Source organism: Rhamphochromis longiceps, linkage group LG12 (assembly GCF_057381845.1).
Source record: "Rhamphochromis longiceps isolate RC_006_pf linkage group LG12, R_longiceps_female_GT1.1, whole genome shotgun sequence".
NCBI classification, from domain to species: Eukaryota; Metazoa; Chordata; class Actinopteri; order Cichliformes; family Cichlidae; genus Rhamphochromis; species Rhamphochromis longiceps.
This window is the reverse complement of record NC_140568.1, coordinates 29,907,469-29,926,718: the sequence shown is the minus strand read 5'-3', so window position 1 is coordinate 29,926,718 and position 19,250 is coordinate 29,907,469. Positions and strand designations below refer to the sequence as shown.

Sequence of the window (19,250 nt, the reverse complement as noted above, 5' to 3'; positions counted from 1 at the left end):
GAGCAAGTATGTGAGGCCAGGTAGACAGGTGCTATAATGCGACACGCCACTGGATGGAGCTGTTTCTTTTTTGAGCAATAGAGACGTTTACGGAATTGCTAGCTTGCGTCGGTGCAACACGTGTGTGCAACGGTGTTTTCGTGTAGTAGTAGTAGCAGTGGGTTACCAGTGTGGAGAGCTATTAATTGGTGATAGCTGTCGGCAAAATATTATTTTCTTGCAAAACCTCCATATTTTCATCTGGACACTTACTTAATCTGTGTCCTGGGCTGGTTAATTTTGCCAGCTGCACAGCTGGTGTGATTGTCCATAAAATACAGTATGTACCATCTGTCTATAAGGTCACAACAAATTGCACAGGCCCAACCATAGACTGTGTGCAAAAGAGATGAATGTAGCTTTTGCATCTGAAAAGTTCATCCAATGCATAATTGCCTTAAAACGTGCATAGTTTTTAATGGCCAGCAGGGGGCGCCTCATGTTGGTGCAAAAACACTTCTGGGTGTATACAAGTCTTTGGGAAAACAGCCCTTGGCTCTCTTGCTCTGTCAGCTCAGCAAACCCTTTTCTCGTGACTTTATGAGCTCAACCCTTAGTTTAAGCTTGTACTTAATAAAATATTACTTTCTTTTCTAAAAACTTATGGTCATTATTAAAATGGGAAAACTATACTCACTGGCTGTTGAGCTGTACATCTGAAATTATTAGTCAATGAATGTGTGGTTTCACAGTCATATCCAGCACTAGCTTTTTAGATGGCAAAAATACTCACCTCAAAGCTTTAGAACGGGAGCTCACTAATCAACATATGACACGGTGGCTACATCCATCTTTTATATACAGTCTATGGAACACGCAACACCCTATGATGACGAAATCACACGAACACAAGTAGATACGCACATGCTTGTGTGCATGGAAAGTATAACACCCACATGAAGCCATCTGTGTGGAAATCAGTGCGTAACCCATTATGTGTAAAGCGACTGTGTACTGTATATATTCTCCAGTTACGTTACCTTGCATGGGTGAGGGTCGACTCCATATGTTTCAAGACTGTGAGCCCTTTGGAGCATGTTCAGCTCTGCTAGTTCAGCACACTGGCCCCTGATAGAAAATAGAGGAAAGGAGAGACCCAACTTTATACACTGACAGACTGAAGAATATGTTATTAAGGTGTTCCTATGTTGGATTACTTTCAATTGGATTTCACTTAAATGTCGGATACAACCAGATAGAAAATCAATACATGCAATTATCTTATTAGAGTTTTGAGATTTAAAGGTCAATATCTAGGGAGTTTGGTTGTGAACAAATTTGCGTTGACTTTTTATTCTAAGGATTGCTATTTTTTCTCCAGAAAGAACAGCACTAACCCTCCACTGCTAGGCTAGTTTCTTTTACAAGGACAAGGTTGCTTGTCGTACTAAGTCTACAGTATTTAGACAATATCAGTTTAAATAAAAGTATTACAGAATTTTTAACCAATTAAAGTGAGTACACTTATCTCTTATTATTATAAAAGGAAACAGTCATAACAAACCAGGCAAAGGGGTTGTGGGGGGGGCGGGGCATTAATGCTTTACTTGCTCATTAGTCTAAGTGCTGCAAATTAGGAAAATGAGTGTGGTACACTGGTTCACTTCAAGACTCCAGACATATAAATCAACTTTAAAATTGCACACGCATATATTGGATCTGTCTGTGCAGATAAAGGAAAGCATAAAAACCATTACAGAATGCCTGTGGAAATGTAGCTTGCAGACAGAGTGCTTCCCATTCAAAAATCACCTGAAGTCTCTGTACAGCTCAGTACTGATCAACATGCTGTTAATCCTGTCAGTCGTACCCATCGGGCCAGACAGAGGGCACTTGGCATCATCTGCCTCTGTGCTGTGGGAAATGAAGGATTTGTCTTTGATGTTTTATAATCACTGTTAAGTGTGACAGTCACGACATTATTAATCGCTGCAGCAACACACAAACAACCCAGGAGAGGGGATTTATGTATACAGTACTGCATGTAATGTAGAAACTTATTCTGTACCTGTAGAGTACATAGTCAATCTACTGAGTACATGCTTTTTTAATGACTCTTTACTCAAACTATTCTTTATTGCAGAACCATTTTCCCTTCAGGAAAGGTAATCACATGGTTGAAAAGAGGCGAATAAGGGTTCAAAGATACAGTTGTGGTACCCAGAATGCCTAGCTTTTGTTCATATGCAAAAGAACACAAGACGATCAAATTTATCAGGGATGAGTGATTTTCATCAAAATTTAAATTCTGTAGTAGTAACAAGCAAGGTGTCTAAACGGAGCATGAAATAAATAATTCATGCTCATTCCTCTAAGCTAATGGATGTTTTTATTTACTTTCAAACAAATCTCGACTGAGAATACCTTCTCCAGTGCAATGAAGCTTAAATCTCTGGGTATCACACAATTCTGTGTCTAACCAGAAAGAAAGGCAGCATTTTATTGTCTGCTGTGTAGACAGTTGTCTCAGCAGCCTGTTTTAAAACACAGATCACAGGAGTGAGCATAGCACCTGCCACCAACATCAAACGGTACAACAATAAAAAAAGTACTGGCGGCCGCTAGTGCTATCCCTCAGCCTCCTAGTAGATGCACCTATGGTATAAATGTGCAACTCCTTCATCACCTTGTTATTGTGTTCTCAAGATCTTCAAAAAAGTAGCTGCGCCAAAGCTCAATTAATTCAAAAATCCTACATTGCCTTATCATCGAGTTATCACATTCACAAACTTGGCTGTACACACTGCCTGTCTGCCTGGCGAGGTGATAACAATACCCCCAAAAAGCCCACAATAGACCAAAAAAGCCTTCTCCAGACAAACAGCAAAACCACGAGACAAAAAATATATATATTAGTCTTTCACCTGAGCTCATTCTTGTGAATTTCCATTATCTTCCTCTCCAGTTTGAGGGATTGTTTAGGGAACAGCTTGAAGTCTCTGATGTAGTCTGATGGGTGCTCCTCTGGGTCATAGTCCCCAAGCTCAGCTATAAAGAGAAAGGGTGATTTCAGTAAAAATATTATCTGAAAATAGGTCAAATACATCAGGAAATGGGTATACATTGTTTGTTAACTTATTGAAAGAACTAATTTAACACACCTTGACTGCATATATAGTATGAAGCTACAATTAGTAGTCATGTTGCTCAGGTTAACATAAAAACTGCATTGTAAAGCAAAATTAAATAAAGAAAGATGTTTTATTTTGCAAATAAGCTTTACTCAACTTGAACGTTGCATATTAAGCAAGCTTATAATTTGTAACTTTAATTTTATAGTACTTATTCCATTTACATGCAACTGCTTCTATATTTATATTGTAGGATTGCAAATGGCTGGGTCAGAACAGTTATAGACTGCAAGCTATTATTAGGCATGGTCACATGCCTGTTTTGTATTTGTGTGTAAAGTGTTAGAATAGCTGTGACACCATGAGTGCAGCGGGTGGCTGGACTAACGGCTATGGTAAATGGCCTGTATTTGTATAGCGCTTTACTCAGTCCCTAAGGACCCCAAAGCGCTTTACACTACATTCAGTCATTCACCCATTCACACACTGGTGATGGCAAGCTACATTGTAGCCACAGCTGCCCTGGGGCGCACTGACAGAGGCGAGGCTGCAGGACACTGGCAGCACCGGGCCCTTTGACCACCAGTAGGCAACGGGTGAAGTGTCTTGCCCAAGAACACAATGACCGAGACTGTCCGAACCAGCAACCTTCCGATTACAAGACGAACTGCCAACTCTTGAGCCACGATTGCTCTGGCTACGACCATATTAACAGTTAGGGTTAAAAAACTTCCAGTTTTCCCCCACAGAAAAATAGAAAGCTCATATAGCACCAAGTACAAAATGCCCGCTGTAATATTAAACAGCTTTGTATCATCAGCAAATTTCCTGGTTGCTCAAATTAAGACAAAGGCCCAAAGACAGATCTTTCCCTTATTAATTTTTTTTATTTCCACAGAATAAGATACTTATGAGCAATTGACTCAAATAACAGATCATTGTTGTGCTCATTGAATCCACTAATTTATTTTTTTAATGATATCTTAATTAAGTATCTTTATAAAGGTTTAATCAAAAACTTGCCTGGAGTTTAATTAAACAATAATCCTCAAACTATTCCCCAGCTCTATAATCAACACCCTGACAAAGTAGGACAGAGACCTGTCGTAGTTAATCAGAGCAGCCAATGATACACTGCAGACATGCTCTGTTTTGAGATAAGTGAACCAGTCACACTCTCTTCTCTGGGGATATGAGCCAATCAGAGGGTGTTAGCACAGTTCAAGGATTTGTGTATGAGCCACAAGGGTTCATTTATATGATAAAGCCCAGCTAATTCTTTTCTTAATCCATATTAAAGCAAGTGGCTCTGCGCTGTGATTCAGCATTAAACGGTTACGCTTAATTGACTGTAGAAAAAAATCTCTTCTATTCCTTTTCCCAGTAGTCCACATACATCTACTTTAAAAAAAAAAAAGTAGGATAATGACAGTGTGATGCTGTGAAATGCAGCCGGTTAATGAGGACAAACTTAGTCAAACAGGGGTTAGACTGTGGTTACACAGAGGTTGGATGAAAGTTCAGTTACATTTGATATAATTAGGTAAGATCATTGTTTGGTTCAAATACACAGTTAAGCACATTAAATTAACTGAGTGTTGAATTTTACCCAACACAGTGCAAGAGGATGCTCAAATTTAAAACTATAATTCTGTAACGCTAGATTAACAGACTGCGTAACTATACATAGTAATGACAGTTAGCTGAACTTTTTAAATGCTTGAATAAGACAAGTATTTATAAATCAGCAAAATGTAAATAAAAAAAAAAGCACATGGGTATTTCAGAATAGAAATCTTGAATTAAACAAACTTAAAACATCACTTTGACTTATAAAGTTATTTCAGTAACCTAAAAGAGGTATTTTACTTTTAGTTGGCATCATTTTTAAATTTCCTAAACGTTTGTTCTTTGCAATGAGCTTGTTTATTCAAGTTTAATGAAGAAAATGATAAACCTGCAAACATGTGGACTACAGTTGATATATCTGATTTTACATGTTAAAATTGTGTTTGTCAGTGATTTTCTATAAATGACATTAAAAAGCACTGATGATAAAAACATCAGATAGACAAACTAGCATTAGATAGTGTGGTGTTGGTGGGTAGTTGGATATTTACAATCAATAAACAATATCTCCTCCACCTCACCCCCACGGATAATGTCAGATGGCCTACTCTCACTGAGGTTTATTCCTGCTAAAAGGGAGTTTTTCCTTCCCACTGTTGCCAAAGCCCTTGCTTATATTGGGTCATATCATCGTTGAGGTTTTCTCTATTTTCTTGGTATTATCTTAGTGTTGTTGTGATTTGGGACTATATTCAAATTTTGATTTAATTTAATTTATTTAATATTTAAATAATATGGATTAAATAAGGAAATAAATGCATTTGCAGGCACAAACAGTGATTTGTTAGTAGTTATTTTACAGCTTGTGCTTTCGGACTTCAGCTGATTACTTTTGATTTGAGGCTACAGACTACAGATTTCATTGTCAAGAGTCAACAGCTCAGGCACCGTAACTCAAATTTGTAATTACAGTTTCTTAACTTAATTTGATGTGTTCATTCTATTCAAATTATGAAGCACTTTGCAAATGTGCATTCTGGAAAAGGCTAGAAAATATTATCCTTATTCTTATTCTTATTACAGCCACAACCCAAGCAGCTCAGTCATTTCAGTAATAGCAGCCCTTATAATTTACAAATTAAATTGTGTAAATGTATATGTGTGATTTTCATTTAAAACTCCAACATGTCACCAAGGATGTAATTGTGAAATATTGGCTACATCTCTAATACATCCACTATGAGTAAGTCCTCACCCTGTATGATGCAGGCTCCCAGATATGCAGCTTCAGCAAAAGGACACAGTAGACGACCATGATAGATGTCTCTCTTCAACTGAAGGTACAGGAGATACCTGGATGCACATGCATGCATAAAGTTACAGAAATAAATTCTTATAGCATAAATACAGATTTTTATTTAAAATAAATCAAATAAATAAAAGACGTTTAATTACAATATACTATATAAAGCCACTGCTCACATTATGAAGGGGAACCAATACCCCGCTTTCACAATTTCTATTTCCAAATAGTTTGGATGAAAATTCACCACCCAATGAGAAAGTAACAATCTGAAACTGTTGCCATGGTAGTTAAGGAAAGTATAACTATGGCAACATACATCTTCACCAGCAGAATGTGGTACTTTAGCTACTATGGAAACACCTTCAGTGCTACTGACATGCAGACTTGTCTCGTGTTAGCGTGAAGACAAAAAAAAAGTGGGGAACAGATGAGTTTCCAGTTGGGACGTCACCACTGAGTCAACTGACTCATCAAACTTGTTTTTCATTGAGGGAAAGACACAGGAGAGGCAAAGCATAAAAGATTGAATGGAGCGAAAACCCTGCTGCTGTAGCTAAATAGTTTTATTTATAGAGTCAGAGTGCTGCTGACTCTATAAATAAACACCATGATCTACATTTAGATAATTTTTCTTTCTTTGTGCTTCCTCTTATTTTAGGACATTGAGTCAGAATGTCTGCGTACACAGATTTGCTTTTCAGGTTTCTTAAATGACTTAAGCATAGAAAAATCCAGATTAAGATTTGGTGCACACTTAAACACAGAAATTATGTCGTTATTCTGCATGAAGATAAATGTCCGAGATAAATTTAAATTCTACAAAAAGAGCACCTTTATATACTTCAGTTTGCAAGTATGAATGAATAATGTCAATATAGTATAAATAATTGACAAAATATGTCAAACTTCTTCATGTGAGTGCATTCTTTTACACAAATAATGTTAAAATTACTCATGTGTGTTATATTGGCTAGATAAGTAATATAGTCAGCCTGACTCTGTAAAATCCTTAGATAACGATTAAGTGCTGACTTTGCCCTTTAATTCCAGCACTGTGAAATATTTGTGTATGAAAATGAACAGAGACACACAGTCAGCATTTGGTGAACTCTGAACTGCATATTTAATTAAAAACAAAAAAAAAAGAAGTCCCTATGCACTTTTCTGCCATGCTAAAAATTACACCTGTTAGCAATTAATATCTGTAATGTGAGGTACCAAACACCTAATACCATAATCAATAATTACTAGAGATGGCACGATACCACTTTTTTATGTCCGATACCGATACCGATATCATAAATTTGGATATCTGCCGATACCGATATGAATCCGATATAGTGTTTTTTAATCAACAAAACTGTTTTTTAAATATCTTGCTGCATTTTGTATAAGTTCATACTCAAGTTTAAAACAACAACTACACTAAAGCTATTCTGTTATACCTGTATGCAAAAAAAAATATTTCATAGTTCAGCAATACTGATCAATCTAATAAACTTACAGTTTTTTACAGACGCTAGGACACATTTCCCAATACTTAGGTCACTTTTGCAAAACTCTTCACACAATCCTCCTAACTGACCGTCAGCTTGGCAAAGCAGTTCATTTCACATTCAAAATGCACTACAACTAACAAAAGACTTCATTCAGGTCTCAAATAAACTCATTCTTCCAGAACACTAGCAAAGGTTGACAGCCGACAAACACACTTTGTCACCCACAAAACAATGACCTAAAAAACACTAACAACATGTAGCATTACACAGTGTTTTCTTGTGTAAAACAAGGACACATCTCTGTTTATAATTTCAATATATGTTACTGGAATGAATCAGACATCATGCAGAATTCGTTAATATTTGTTTATGTATTTTTATTTTTTTGCACTAAGTAATCCCAAAATACAAGAATTTGTATACACACCATCCACTGATACACATACAATAGTAATGCTAATCTACTCGGTCTTCTCCATTTGGCCACATCACATCTTATGTCATCTAGGGCAATACACCTAGGAAAGAATCTTCTGGCATGCCAGAATTGAAGGAGTTGAAAAATTGAAGGAGTAACACCTGTGTAGATGTTCATCTACAATGAGAATACAGTTTTTCTCAAATGCTAAAACACATTTCACAAACGTTACCACCAGGTCCCCCAATGTCCAAACACAACACCCTTCTCTAAAGCTACATAAACACAACCACACCTTCCCACTGCAAAACTCAAACTCCCACACCAAGAGAGCAGCTCGAAGCTGTCAAAACTGTAAACACTATACACAGCATTACACACTACAGCAAAACAATTGAAAACACAATGCTCAATTTGTGAGAAGGTTCTTTGTTTCATAACTGCCAATGCATATTTTAGAAGCTATACAGTAACGGATCGTCGTAGATCTCTGCAGAGGATTAGGCATTTAGATTTGTGAGTTTCATATGAGTAGTATAAATCTATAGAAAATCCTGCATGTACGTACACTACTGTAACACAACTCAATGCAAAAACAGAATCTATTGCACACAACAGTAATCTTGAAAACATGAACAGGGTGTGAAGTTTTTTTATTTACGTTATTCACACCACACACACACCACAATCACTGTGCGGCATCATGTCGCTGAGCTGTTGCTCGCATCTCGTCCGTAATGATGGTGCGAGGTTGTCTTGCTCTCCCTCCTGGACCTTCTCCTCTCCCATGTTGGCCTTCTCCTCTTCCTCGTTGGTCGCTCCTCTTCCTCCTCTCATTTGAACTCCTCTTCCTCATTGGCCTGCTCCTCTTCTTCCAGGGCCAGCTCTTCTCCCTCCTCTGCATCAAATTCCTCTTCCCCTGACTCTGCCTTCATCCATTGTGTTTGTTTGGAACCTTCAGCATACTGTGCACTCTGAACTTGCTTTTACATGTGGGTACAGCATTAGCAACAAGTGTCTTCAATTTTGAGTCATTGTGTGTAGTGAATGACGCCAGGTGTGTTCCCTGTGTTCAAAGATTGGTGACTGTGGCAAGCATTTTGCATCACATGGGCTTTCATTTGAGGATATGAGCAGAGTTGTTTTGCAACATGTGTTTTAGCAAGGAAAAATGTGTTTAGATTTATGAGTACAGAGGGTTGTGTTTTGTGAATTGTGTCTTCATGTGACATGTGTTTATGGTACTGGAATATGGTGGCTACATTTAGTAAATGTGTTTAGACTACTGGTCATTTGGGTTACAGGATTGGCTTTTGTGTTTTAACATTTGAGAAAAACTGTAAGCTGTGGCTGGTTAAACTGCATTTTTAGATTTAAAATATGTTTCAATAAAATATTGCTGTTGGATTTTGCTGTCTTTTCAAGTTTTGCATTGTGTTATTGTTTTGGCCATAAGTTTAACAGTTTTGAAAACAGTATGTAAGCACATGCAAAATGTCCTGTACGTACAAAGATTTTTGGCAGTTGTTGTGTCTGAGTGAGAAGATGATTCATGAAATTTGAGAGATGTAGTCATTGAATGCATTTTGTGCCAAAACAATGATAACTGGTCCTCAGTTTAGCCCACATAGACTTCTGTTGTGCTCACTGTGTGAGGAGTTTTGCAAACGTGACCTAAGTATTGAGAAATGTGTCCTAGCGTCTGTAAAAAACTGTAAACCTGCACCATCCTCCCTATTCTGGTATTTTAAAGAGTACTTAGCGTAAATATTTAGCAACCTAACTAATAGGGTTCCAACTCCCAGCAACAAAAATAAATAAATAAAAAATGGGGAACCACCCCTCACACTCCACCTCATGATGCTTAATCGACGTAATCAACCTTAATTTGATGCAGTGTGAAAAAAAATGCACAGAAATCAATTATTTTTCAAGAAATATTAAATAGATTCAACATCTTTCTTCAACAAAATTGCAGACTGCACAGATGGTACCTTCCCAAAGGAAAAAGTACTATAGCTTACTAGGGTATATATATTATACTTAATAGTTACTATATACAGTAATGGACTTCTATTCATTTTGCATCAAATTAAAACTTTGGGTGTCAGATAATTATTTATTAAAAGCTAGACATTTTAAATGAGAATAAGAAAGAAAAGTATGTCTTTGTGCCCCCTTTTCCCTGTTAACGCCCTATCGGCCCCCTTGGCTAAACTTTGCTAGATCCGCCCCTGCACAGTTACAGCCGTCAGCTACGTAGAAAAAGATCCTGGAGTAGAAAGTAATATTAAATACATTCTAACAACAGCTGATCAAGCTTAAACGTGCTGCTGTTGTTCAGCCGCTGGTTTCCTCTTTCTGGTGCGAAGTGGGCCAAAAGCAAACTAGAGACACGGACTCCCGACAGAAAAGCCGATCAGCTGATCATTAAGCAGTTTCATGATTGAAGTAGCAGCAAGAAGAAGCAGTCGCTCCATATATCGCTTGTTAAGCTTAACGCAGGAATGCTTTACAAACATTCAGAGATGGACTTACACACTTGCTTTACTTCTCTCGGGATAACTTTGTCGGAGATGAAATGCCGGGTTGCTAGCGAAGCTCCAAATGCTATCCAGACCACCGACAGGTCCCGCATGCCACAGCCGCTCTATCACGTGATGCATACTGCTCCAACGTGCTAACGTTCTGAGGTGAGTTACGGCGTGTTGCAAGTTTTGTGAGGTGCTTTCGTGATATTTAATGGATCGGATTACATTTTTTATTTTTCTCCGATATCCGATCCAGTAATTTAGGTCAGTATCGGACCGATACCGATACGTAATATCGGATCGGTCCATCTCTAATAATTACAGATCTATAGAACAGTGGGTTAACTTTTTCATCTATCTTCAGTAGTGCTTCATATACAAGAGTTAAAATTACATCTTGCAAACTGGAGCAGGCACATTTTACCATTAAAAGTTTGGGGATTTTGATGATGGGAAAAAAATTGCTCCCAGACATAACTCCATATTGAGAACTCGACAGGATTTTATTACTGACTGCATTTCCTTCTGAACTTTTCCGACTCATCTCAACTTCATCTTCCACTTCAAACTTATAAGTAGTGTGCCAGTGTGATGCCTTTCCTTAGGACTCTAAGAAGAGGTTGTTTGTTTCTTTAGGACACGTGAATGAACAGAAATGGACACGCAGCTCTTTCAGAGGGAGGAAGAGCTAATAAATAATACATCTGGAGAAAAACTGAAGCAGAATTCAGCTAAGTTGAAATTAGGCAAGAAAAGAGGGATAGGTTCCAGAAATATCTCAAGACAAAAATATCCGGTTGTTCAGTCTGACGTCACTAGCCGTGTCTGGGTCTAAACTCCGCTGCAGGTCCATATATCAAACGATCACTATGGCATTACTGAGAGTTGAAAAACTGTCTAAATTCTTTCATCTTTAATAAAATGATCAGCGTTCTGCTCTACCAGGTGTAACAATTGAGTTTAACATCCAGGCATCCATGAAAACGGAATTTATGACATTTAACGGAGTTAGAAGTTAGCAGGGAGTTAGCTCGCTAGCTTCTATCTAAATACAATATAGCATGTCCTGACTGCGGGGTTTTGGAAACAAATTAAAACGTACAGCTCTGTTATCACTTCCAACATAAATGAAGACAGAAAGCTAAACAGCAGTGACGTTTGTAGGGTTACTGAAGTTTGGCTAGCTGGTATATAATGATGTGCTACGTGACCGCTAGCGACACAGCTATGTTAGCATAAGATAAACAAGCTAACTTTTTTTCCACTTGATAAAAGTTACCGTGAGTGTTCTCGGTGGTCAGGAACAAATGTAATCGCATGGCAGGATGCTGTAAAAGGACCAAACTTCAGCCAGGAGAACAACTGAGATAATCCATCCACAATACGAGGTTAGTCATTCATATACTGCTGCATGGGCTGGGCTGTAGTTACATCCTAAGGTTTTAAAAACTGAGCTTAAATAAATGATTAGCGGTAATAAAAGCCGAGGGAGGTCAACAGTGATCGCTGACTGTTTTAGGAGCTTTTTGAGATTAAATAGAAGGAAATACATAACATTAAACATGTTAACAACACAAATGCCATATTAAACGCAGACTACTTTAGACCCGGAAGTAGGATTCGTCGCGTCATCACTGAACAACCGGATAGGACAGAAAGACGCGGAAACGTGACTTGAAAGGTGTGAAGAGACACCTGAGGGTGGAGGGGGAGATGACAGTGAGGAAGAAGAACGATCGACAGCAGGAAGGGAGGAGACACTGGGGGCGGAAAGACAAAAAAAAACAAGCGAAGGCAGAGAGGAAAAAGGATGGAAGTGAATGGATGGAGGAATTGAAGAGAAAATTAGGACTGATAAAGAGAAGCAGAGTTGGTAAGACGTAGGGCAGAGAACACAAGTCCCTGCTGGGTGAGTGTCTCTAATTATCACCGCGCCTGAGAGAAGCTTTGTGTGTTTGGCTCTGTTTTGGCAGAGGTGGCGCTGGTGGTGGAGCAGACTCTCTCCAAATCTTTTATTTAGTTTGTTTACTTATATAGTATCTTCATGGGCTCATCTACAGTTTTGAGAGCCTTCACGTCTGGCTCAGTGTATAACACCGGTGTGTTTGCACTGTGTTCAGTCAATGCCCAACTTTAAGTGATCAATCACTTGAGAACATTTAATAACGCATACTGAAATAGTTTTATAAGTCATATAATAGTCTGTTTTTAGACAAATCAGTCAGACAAAATTAGCCAAATGTCTTCATCTGTCACTAACATATTTTTATTAGGTATAGCTTGCTAGTACCAAGTTGGACTTTCCTTAATTCTGCATGGCAAATACATTTTTCAGAGGCTTTGTTTCATATTAACTTCAACTCACTGGATATTTTCAATTCTTTCAATTCCTCTCTCTAGAGATATTTGTCCATGAAAATCCTCTGAAATACTTTACATTTTCTCTCAGCCTGCCTTCTTTCTCTGTCACTCATACGCCATTGCCAGTGCTTGTTTACCTGGTGAGTTCTTCCTTGATTTTCATTGGCTCATGCGGGTAAAACTTGACCCGGAAGCACATCGTGTACGGCTGCTGAGCTGCTGGAGACAAGAAAGACACGATGTTGAGATGGAAAAACTAAGAGAGACCAGAAACTGTAAGGAAAGTTAAAAGGCTGTTAGAACGTGGAGGAAAAAAGAGGAGATAAGCTTGACAGATATGATAAAGGGAATCAGAAGGAAAGTAGAAGATTTTAAGAAACAGATAAGAAGAGGAAAGAAGAGGAAAGATAAATGAGGGGAAGAGAGGACAGAGGAGCCATGAAGATTATGTAGAAGAAGAAGCTGGGGACAAAAACAGAAACCACAGCATGTCTCCAATACTGATTAGTCACCTCATAATTACAGTAATTACTCTCACACACACACACACACATGGGCATGTGCTTCACTTGAACTGGGGTCTGTTTCTTCTCCTTTGATCTGAGTCCTAAAGCATTTCATATCTCTAGGAGAGGATTTGTGCTTTGAATAGTATTTAAATATGCACCGTAACATACATACACAAGGTTACATAAGCGGTCACAGACACACACACATATACTCAATAACAGGCTGAAGGGTTTGGATCAAATGACAGCGATAGCTTCAACTCCCTCCTGAAGTCTCACACAGCTCATCTGCTTATAAACATATTCAATGTTTACCCTGTGAAGTTAGAACATTTACAAGATATACAAACACCAAAACACCGAAACACTGAGAGGAAACCATCATACACAGCAACAGATTTAATTATATACAGTAATTGTATATAATGCATTATAAATAATTTACACTTCCTGAAGTGAAAATAGCACAGATAAGATTTTTTTTGAAGTCTGAATTTATTTTATTTTGGTTATTAAAGAAATAAAACATCTTAAAGGACCCTTTACCCATCTCAACTCCCATTTGGTGTCTTTGGCGCTTACTTACAGTTAAACAGTTAACTGATAGCTTTGGTCTGAGGATCTAGTGATCAAATGCCAGAATTTTGTTTGCTCGATATAAAATTTTCACTCCATGTTTGGTTCAAAGCGTAGATCAAAGCATTGCGGAGATTTGATGTCACTTCCTGTGTGGCAGCTTTGCAATTTGAATTTTCTGATGGACACAATCAATCCAATTTTGTGGTTTTCTACATTTGCTTGCTTTGAGGGTACTCTTTGCCAATTTTGAGAGTGGAAAAAATTGTAGCCTGTGAACTATGTCAGAAAATCTAATATTATGGTTACAGACGCCACGGGGTCCATATCCATTATAGAGGGTCTGTAGCCTCGAATTTGCCTTCTCTGACACATGAATGTTGAAAGCTAATATTTGAAAGTTTGGGGTTTTTTAAGTTCATATCCATAAATGTGCCTCCGGGTTCAGGCCTTTGCTAGTGACAAAGTGTTGAAGGCTATTAATGAAACTTGGGAAAAGGGAATGAAAAAAAAGAAATGGAAACTTTGACCTTCTTTGGGTGATTATAGACTAAAAAGTCAGCAGATGAAAAAAAAAAAAAAATGTTATTATATAATTAACAGCTACAAAACAGCAGGGATGGTTTACAGAAAGACATTTAAACCACGAGAAATAAATCCAACATAACAGCTGAATCACCTGTGCTTCATACGCTACAAATCTTAGAAAAATGAAGGAGTTGTTTTGTCTTTGCTGTTCTCACAGGCGAAGTTTACACACGTGCACATGTGAGTTATTTTGAGTGCACATGGAGAGATTTCAAAGAGGATGAGGCAAAGAGACGCTTAAAACAAAGATGCAAAAGTATCTGATAGGCATTCTGAAGTCAACATCAAGGAGGAAGAAAGTATCATTTCACATGGGATAGAAATCATCCAGAGTGCCCTCACCACTCTCCCTTTAATGGCAGGATCCTCTGCGGTATTATCCAGCTATGAAAAACAGCACACATCTACATAATACATGCTGAGCAATTTGAAAGAGCCAATCCTCCCACCCGCTCCCAAAGAACTTGAGCTGCTTATAATTATTTCTCAAGCTTAAGGGACGAAGAGGTTTTTTTGGAAAACATTGTAGAGAAAGTGAATTGTGCGCGAAAGACATGGCCGTGCAAATGTGATGTTTGCCAACGTACGTAAGCTGGGATGCACAAAGACGAAATAAAACACAAGTGCACGCACACATTGAAACCTAATTTGGGAGTAAATCCTGATGTGTCAGTGCAACTCAGATCTATTCAACAACTCCCCTCTAATCTCGTTTTCTTTCTTTCACTCTGTCAGCTTCTCTCATCTCAAACCATCTCTCCAATCTCCTCTTTTCGCTCTATTTTTCTTCTTTCTTTAGTTACGTTATCTATCACTGTCTCTTTTTAGTACTTTTCCCCCCTTGTTCCCTCTCTCTCCCTTCCAGTTTTCACTGATATCCTCAGCCTCCCCCTTCTGTCATCTCACACATGTTCCGATGGAGCAGAATACTTCGCTAATAGCTCTTTTATTAATTTATAACAGGACAGAAAGAACAGGACAGTCATTAAAAGGGTTAGTGAACTTCAGACTGAGACACAGAAAGAAAAGGAGGGTCGGAGGAAAGCCGCTGCAATCTTTCAACACAAGATAGAAATGTAAAGATGTGAAAGAGTAAGTGGAAACGAAGGAAAACAAAGGTGAAAACAAGTACCACTCTCTTATTCACCTTTGTATTGTGTCCTCTTTTAGGGTACTTAGATTGTATGATTATATGTGTCACATTCTCAAGGTTATTATAGTTATACTGAAAAAACATTGGCCAAATCTATCAGAGGCAAACATCAAGAGGGGAAAGGAGGCTGTGCTCAGCTTGAAAACAACCCCTCGGGCTGTTTGTGTAACTCTTATTACAACGTAAAAGTGGCCTCCAGGGACACATTAAATGCCACTCTGGTGACCTTGAAAATGTGAAAACTTGACCTTTCCCTAAAGCCAAATAGAAAGGTTAGCCATGAAACCTAATCAAATGGAACAAACATTGAGCTAAACTGAAGCCCAGACACAACTAGAGCTGCAGTTTCCTGGTAAAAATAAATAAATAAAAAAAATCTGGTGTGTTTGTGTCTCCATCGCTTCTCGTTTCCTTAAGTGAATCTGTTTTCTCTTTGAGGGTGAAACACACCCATGCACTTTATTGGGTACTGTGATGGACCCTTCTGTTTTCAAAACATGCTTAATTTTTCATGCAATTTTATTAACTTTCATCCATATTGCACTACTGGATTTAAAACTCACAATGATGAAAGATATTATTATTCCAGATTCCACCCTACCATGTCAGTGTTGTTGCAGCAGAAATTAAAACCCTTCAGATCAGGCAACATTTTTTCAATCTTCTACTGCCCAATTTTGGTGAGCTCGTTCAAATTGTAGCCCCAGTTTCCTAATCTTAGCTGACAGAAGTAGTATTCAGTGCTAGAGCAGCAGCAGACCACACCAGGTACAACCCCAGTTCTCTTTGAGTTTGTCGTTTTAGTTTAGTTTAGCTTCAGTGTCCTGTTTCCAGAAGATAGGAAGGGTCAAGGAAAGGCATCTTCTGCTGCTGTAGCCCATGTGCTTCTAAGATAAACATGTTGTGTGCTCAGAGATGCTCTTCTGCTTAGATTGTTTCACTAGCGGTTATTTGAGTTCCCTTCCTATCACCTCAAATTAGTCGCATCTGACATTAACAAAGAATTTTTGCCCGGAGAACTGCTGCTAGTGGGGTTTGGTTAATTGGTGATTCTAAATTGCCCATCGGTGTGAATGTGAGTGTTGATGGTTCAGTGTCTCTATGTGTAATAGGCTAGAGCTCGATTTTAACTTCAGCAACTTGTCTTGAGCATGCCTACATGCCTAAATGCTGCTATGTGATTGGTTCATTAGATATTTGTATTAATGAGGTGTTGTATACGTGTACCTATGTCACTGCATATTTCATTTCGGTAAACCTTACATGGATACATCCAGAAAATGAATTTTGTCTTACATCGCATTATCCTAAGGACTTGTTAAACAAACAGAATAGTCAAAAATGGGACAACAAAACAGACAAATAAAGTAATCAGATAAAATCTGCATCCTTTTCTGGAGATGGAAAGTAAAAATATCTTTCCGGTTTGTGGTGATTGTTATGAAGCTTTGAATGAGGCCTGCACATAAGGCAGGCAGGCTGTTTACTTGTTTTTGTACTCTCATAAGCTTGTCTTCCACTGCAACGTCTTTGCAACGTGTGACTTTTTTCCTTTTTAGGCCACTTGTCCCTCTGGCAGTTTTTTGTGTTTCTGAGAAACAGTTCTCTTGTCACTTTGTCTGTCTTCATTGTGTCTCCATTGGTCTCCCTGCGGGACTTCAGAGGAAAAACTCATGTCCAACATTGCCTGACTCTGTCACAGGTGGGTGGGTGATAAAACTCTTAAACCTAGATGATCTAAATGTTTTTTTTTTAATTATTATTACATAAACAAATAAAATGTATCTGTTTTTAATTAATAACAAACTGATTTTTTTGTACTCCTATCCCGTCACTTTAACAATGTTGCGCGTACGATGTTATGGCCTTGTTAGAGTCCCTGTGGTGGTGTCGGCTTGTTTGCCATGCTTGACCCCTCACACCAGAGTGACCCTCTGAGACAAATGCACGGCATAAGAAAACACACTCACACTCGCAAATACACAGACACATGCATGATGCTTTGCATCTGTATACACACATGCTGACACAGAAATGGAAACAGAAAGGGCACTCACACTTCATCTGCCTCACTACGGGTTTATTGGGCTCCAGCCAGTGCTGAAAAAGAGAGAAAGACCAAAAATGTTACCCTAAAATAATCAAATTTATACTAAAGAAACTACAGGACTGGATTGAGAGCTAATTCAAAAATTATCTTAGAAAATCTCATTTGTATCATTGGTAGATCTCTGGTATTTTAAACTGTCATAAAAAAGATTATTACTACATTATTACTTTAAGAGACTGATTTAGAGATTTAGGGAGACATGATGATCTTATATTCCTGAATAGAACCAAATTTGACCTTTTTGATCCATCTTACTGTCAAAAGCATACAATTCAAAGTATTATGTTACAGTTTCTGGACTGCATGACACTGCATGTTCAGTTTGTCTTAAAACACATTTTCCCTTATTTTTCCTTCCTTGCTTTGCATTAAGAAAAAAAAAACAGTCTAGCTGAGCTTCTGCTACGATCAAGCGTCTGGTCTGTTCTTTGTGTGGGCTGTTTGAAATATGGAGACTGATCTTGTTATTATTTGGCACTTGAACTTGTAATGTAATGTATCAGCTGCTTCCAGACTGATATTCAACATTCATACTTTGCCTGTGCTGACTCACTGCCACTGTTTCCTGTTAGTAGGTGTGATTCTGCCGTAATGAGCTGAGTGCTGTGTATAAGTGGAATTTCTAAATTGAGGAGAAGAATTTGTTAGCCGGGGTAAAAGAGCAGCCAGATTTAGAGGAAGGAGACTCCTCAAAGATTACAGAGAAAAAGATGCTGCACCTTAGGCCTGATTTAGACTTCTGCTGGTATATTTTTAAACCTTACGACGTGGCAGACGTCGTTGCCGGCATTTATGCTTGTGCTTGTGCCCCCAGGGTCTGGTTTTTCCACTTCCTTTCACATTCTCCTACGTCAGTTACGATAGCACTCTCCGTCCAGGTATCTGCTGACATTTGTGAGTCGTTATATTGATATATATTGTTATCCTTAATACTGAGATGATAAATGTTATTCTCTCACTGATAGATTCAAAAACTATTACAAAAAAGTAGCCAGAAATGCACATGAGCAATCAGTGGTGCTGAACAGTAGGGGTAGGGTAGGCATAGTGTTTCAGAGGGCTTTGTGGTTATGAAGCAGATTTTCAGCAGAATCATAAATCCCCACTTTACTAAGATGTGGCTGTTGGAAAACTAACCACATACTTATAGACTGAAGTCTTCAGTAAAAAGTGAAAAATGCGGTTTGAAAGCACTTTTCATAAACATACATTTCTCTAAATATAAGCGTTGCTCTGACCGGCTGTGTAGGTCCTGTGATCACTCCTCTGGTAAAGAAGAAAACTCTGGTAACACCTTTATGCTTTACCATTAGTGTTTCCAACTTTTATTTTAGGTTTTACAAGGAAAATGCATGTTTGGTTTGATAAATCCACATCTAGTTAATGTCCCCACCTCAGTTTGGCTTCACTTGGACAAACAAAAGATCTGGGCTCTGGCAATAAATGACAGGCTTTTCCTGATCCTTTGTACAAACTAGTCTCAATTGGTAATGAAAATGATAACAGATACCATGGTTATG

General features: G+C 38.2%; 1 protein-coding gene across 1 annotated transcript in view; it reads right to left on the bottom strand.

Annotated features, from left to right (window-relative positions):
* Nucleotides 1–19,250, bottom strand: part of frmd3 (FERM domain containing 3) — a 64,273-nt gene that overhangs the window by 26,126 nt on the left and 18,897 nt on the right. Inside the window, exons 3-7 of the mRNA XM_085425743.1 lie at nucleotides 17,678–17,720; nucleotides 12,932–13,013; nucleotides 5,935–6,032; nucleotides 2,904–3,027; nucleotides 1,020–1,107 (exon numbers count right to left, since the gene is read on the bottom strand). Of these exons, the coding sequence (XP_085281869.1) occupies nucleotides 1,020–1,107; nucleotides 2,904–3,027; nucleotides 5,935–6,032; nucleotides 12,932–13,013; nucleotides 17,678–17,720 (435 nt within the window). The remainder of the gene's footprint in view (nucleotides 1–1,019; nucleotides 1,108–2,903; nucleotides 3,028–5,934; nucleotides 6,033–12,931; nucleotides 13,014–17,677; nucleotides 17,721–19,250) is intronic.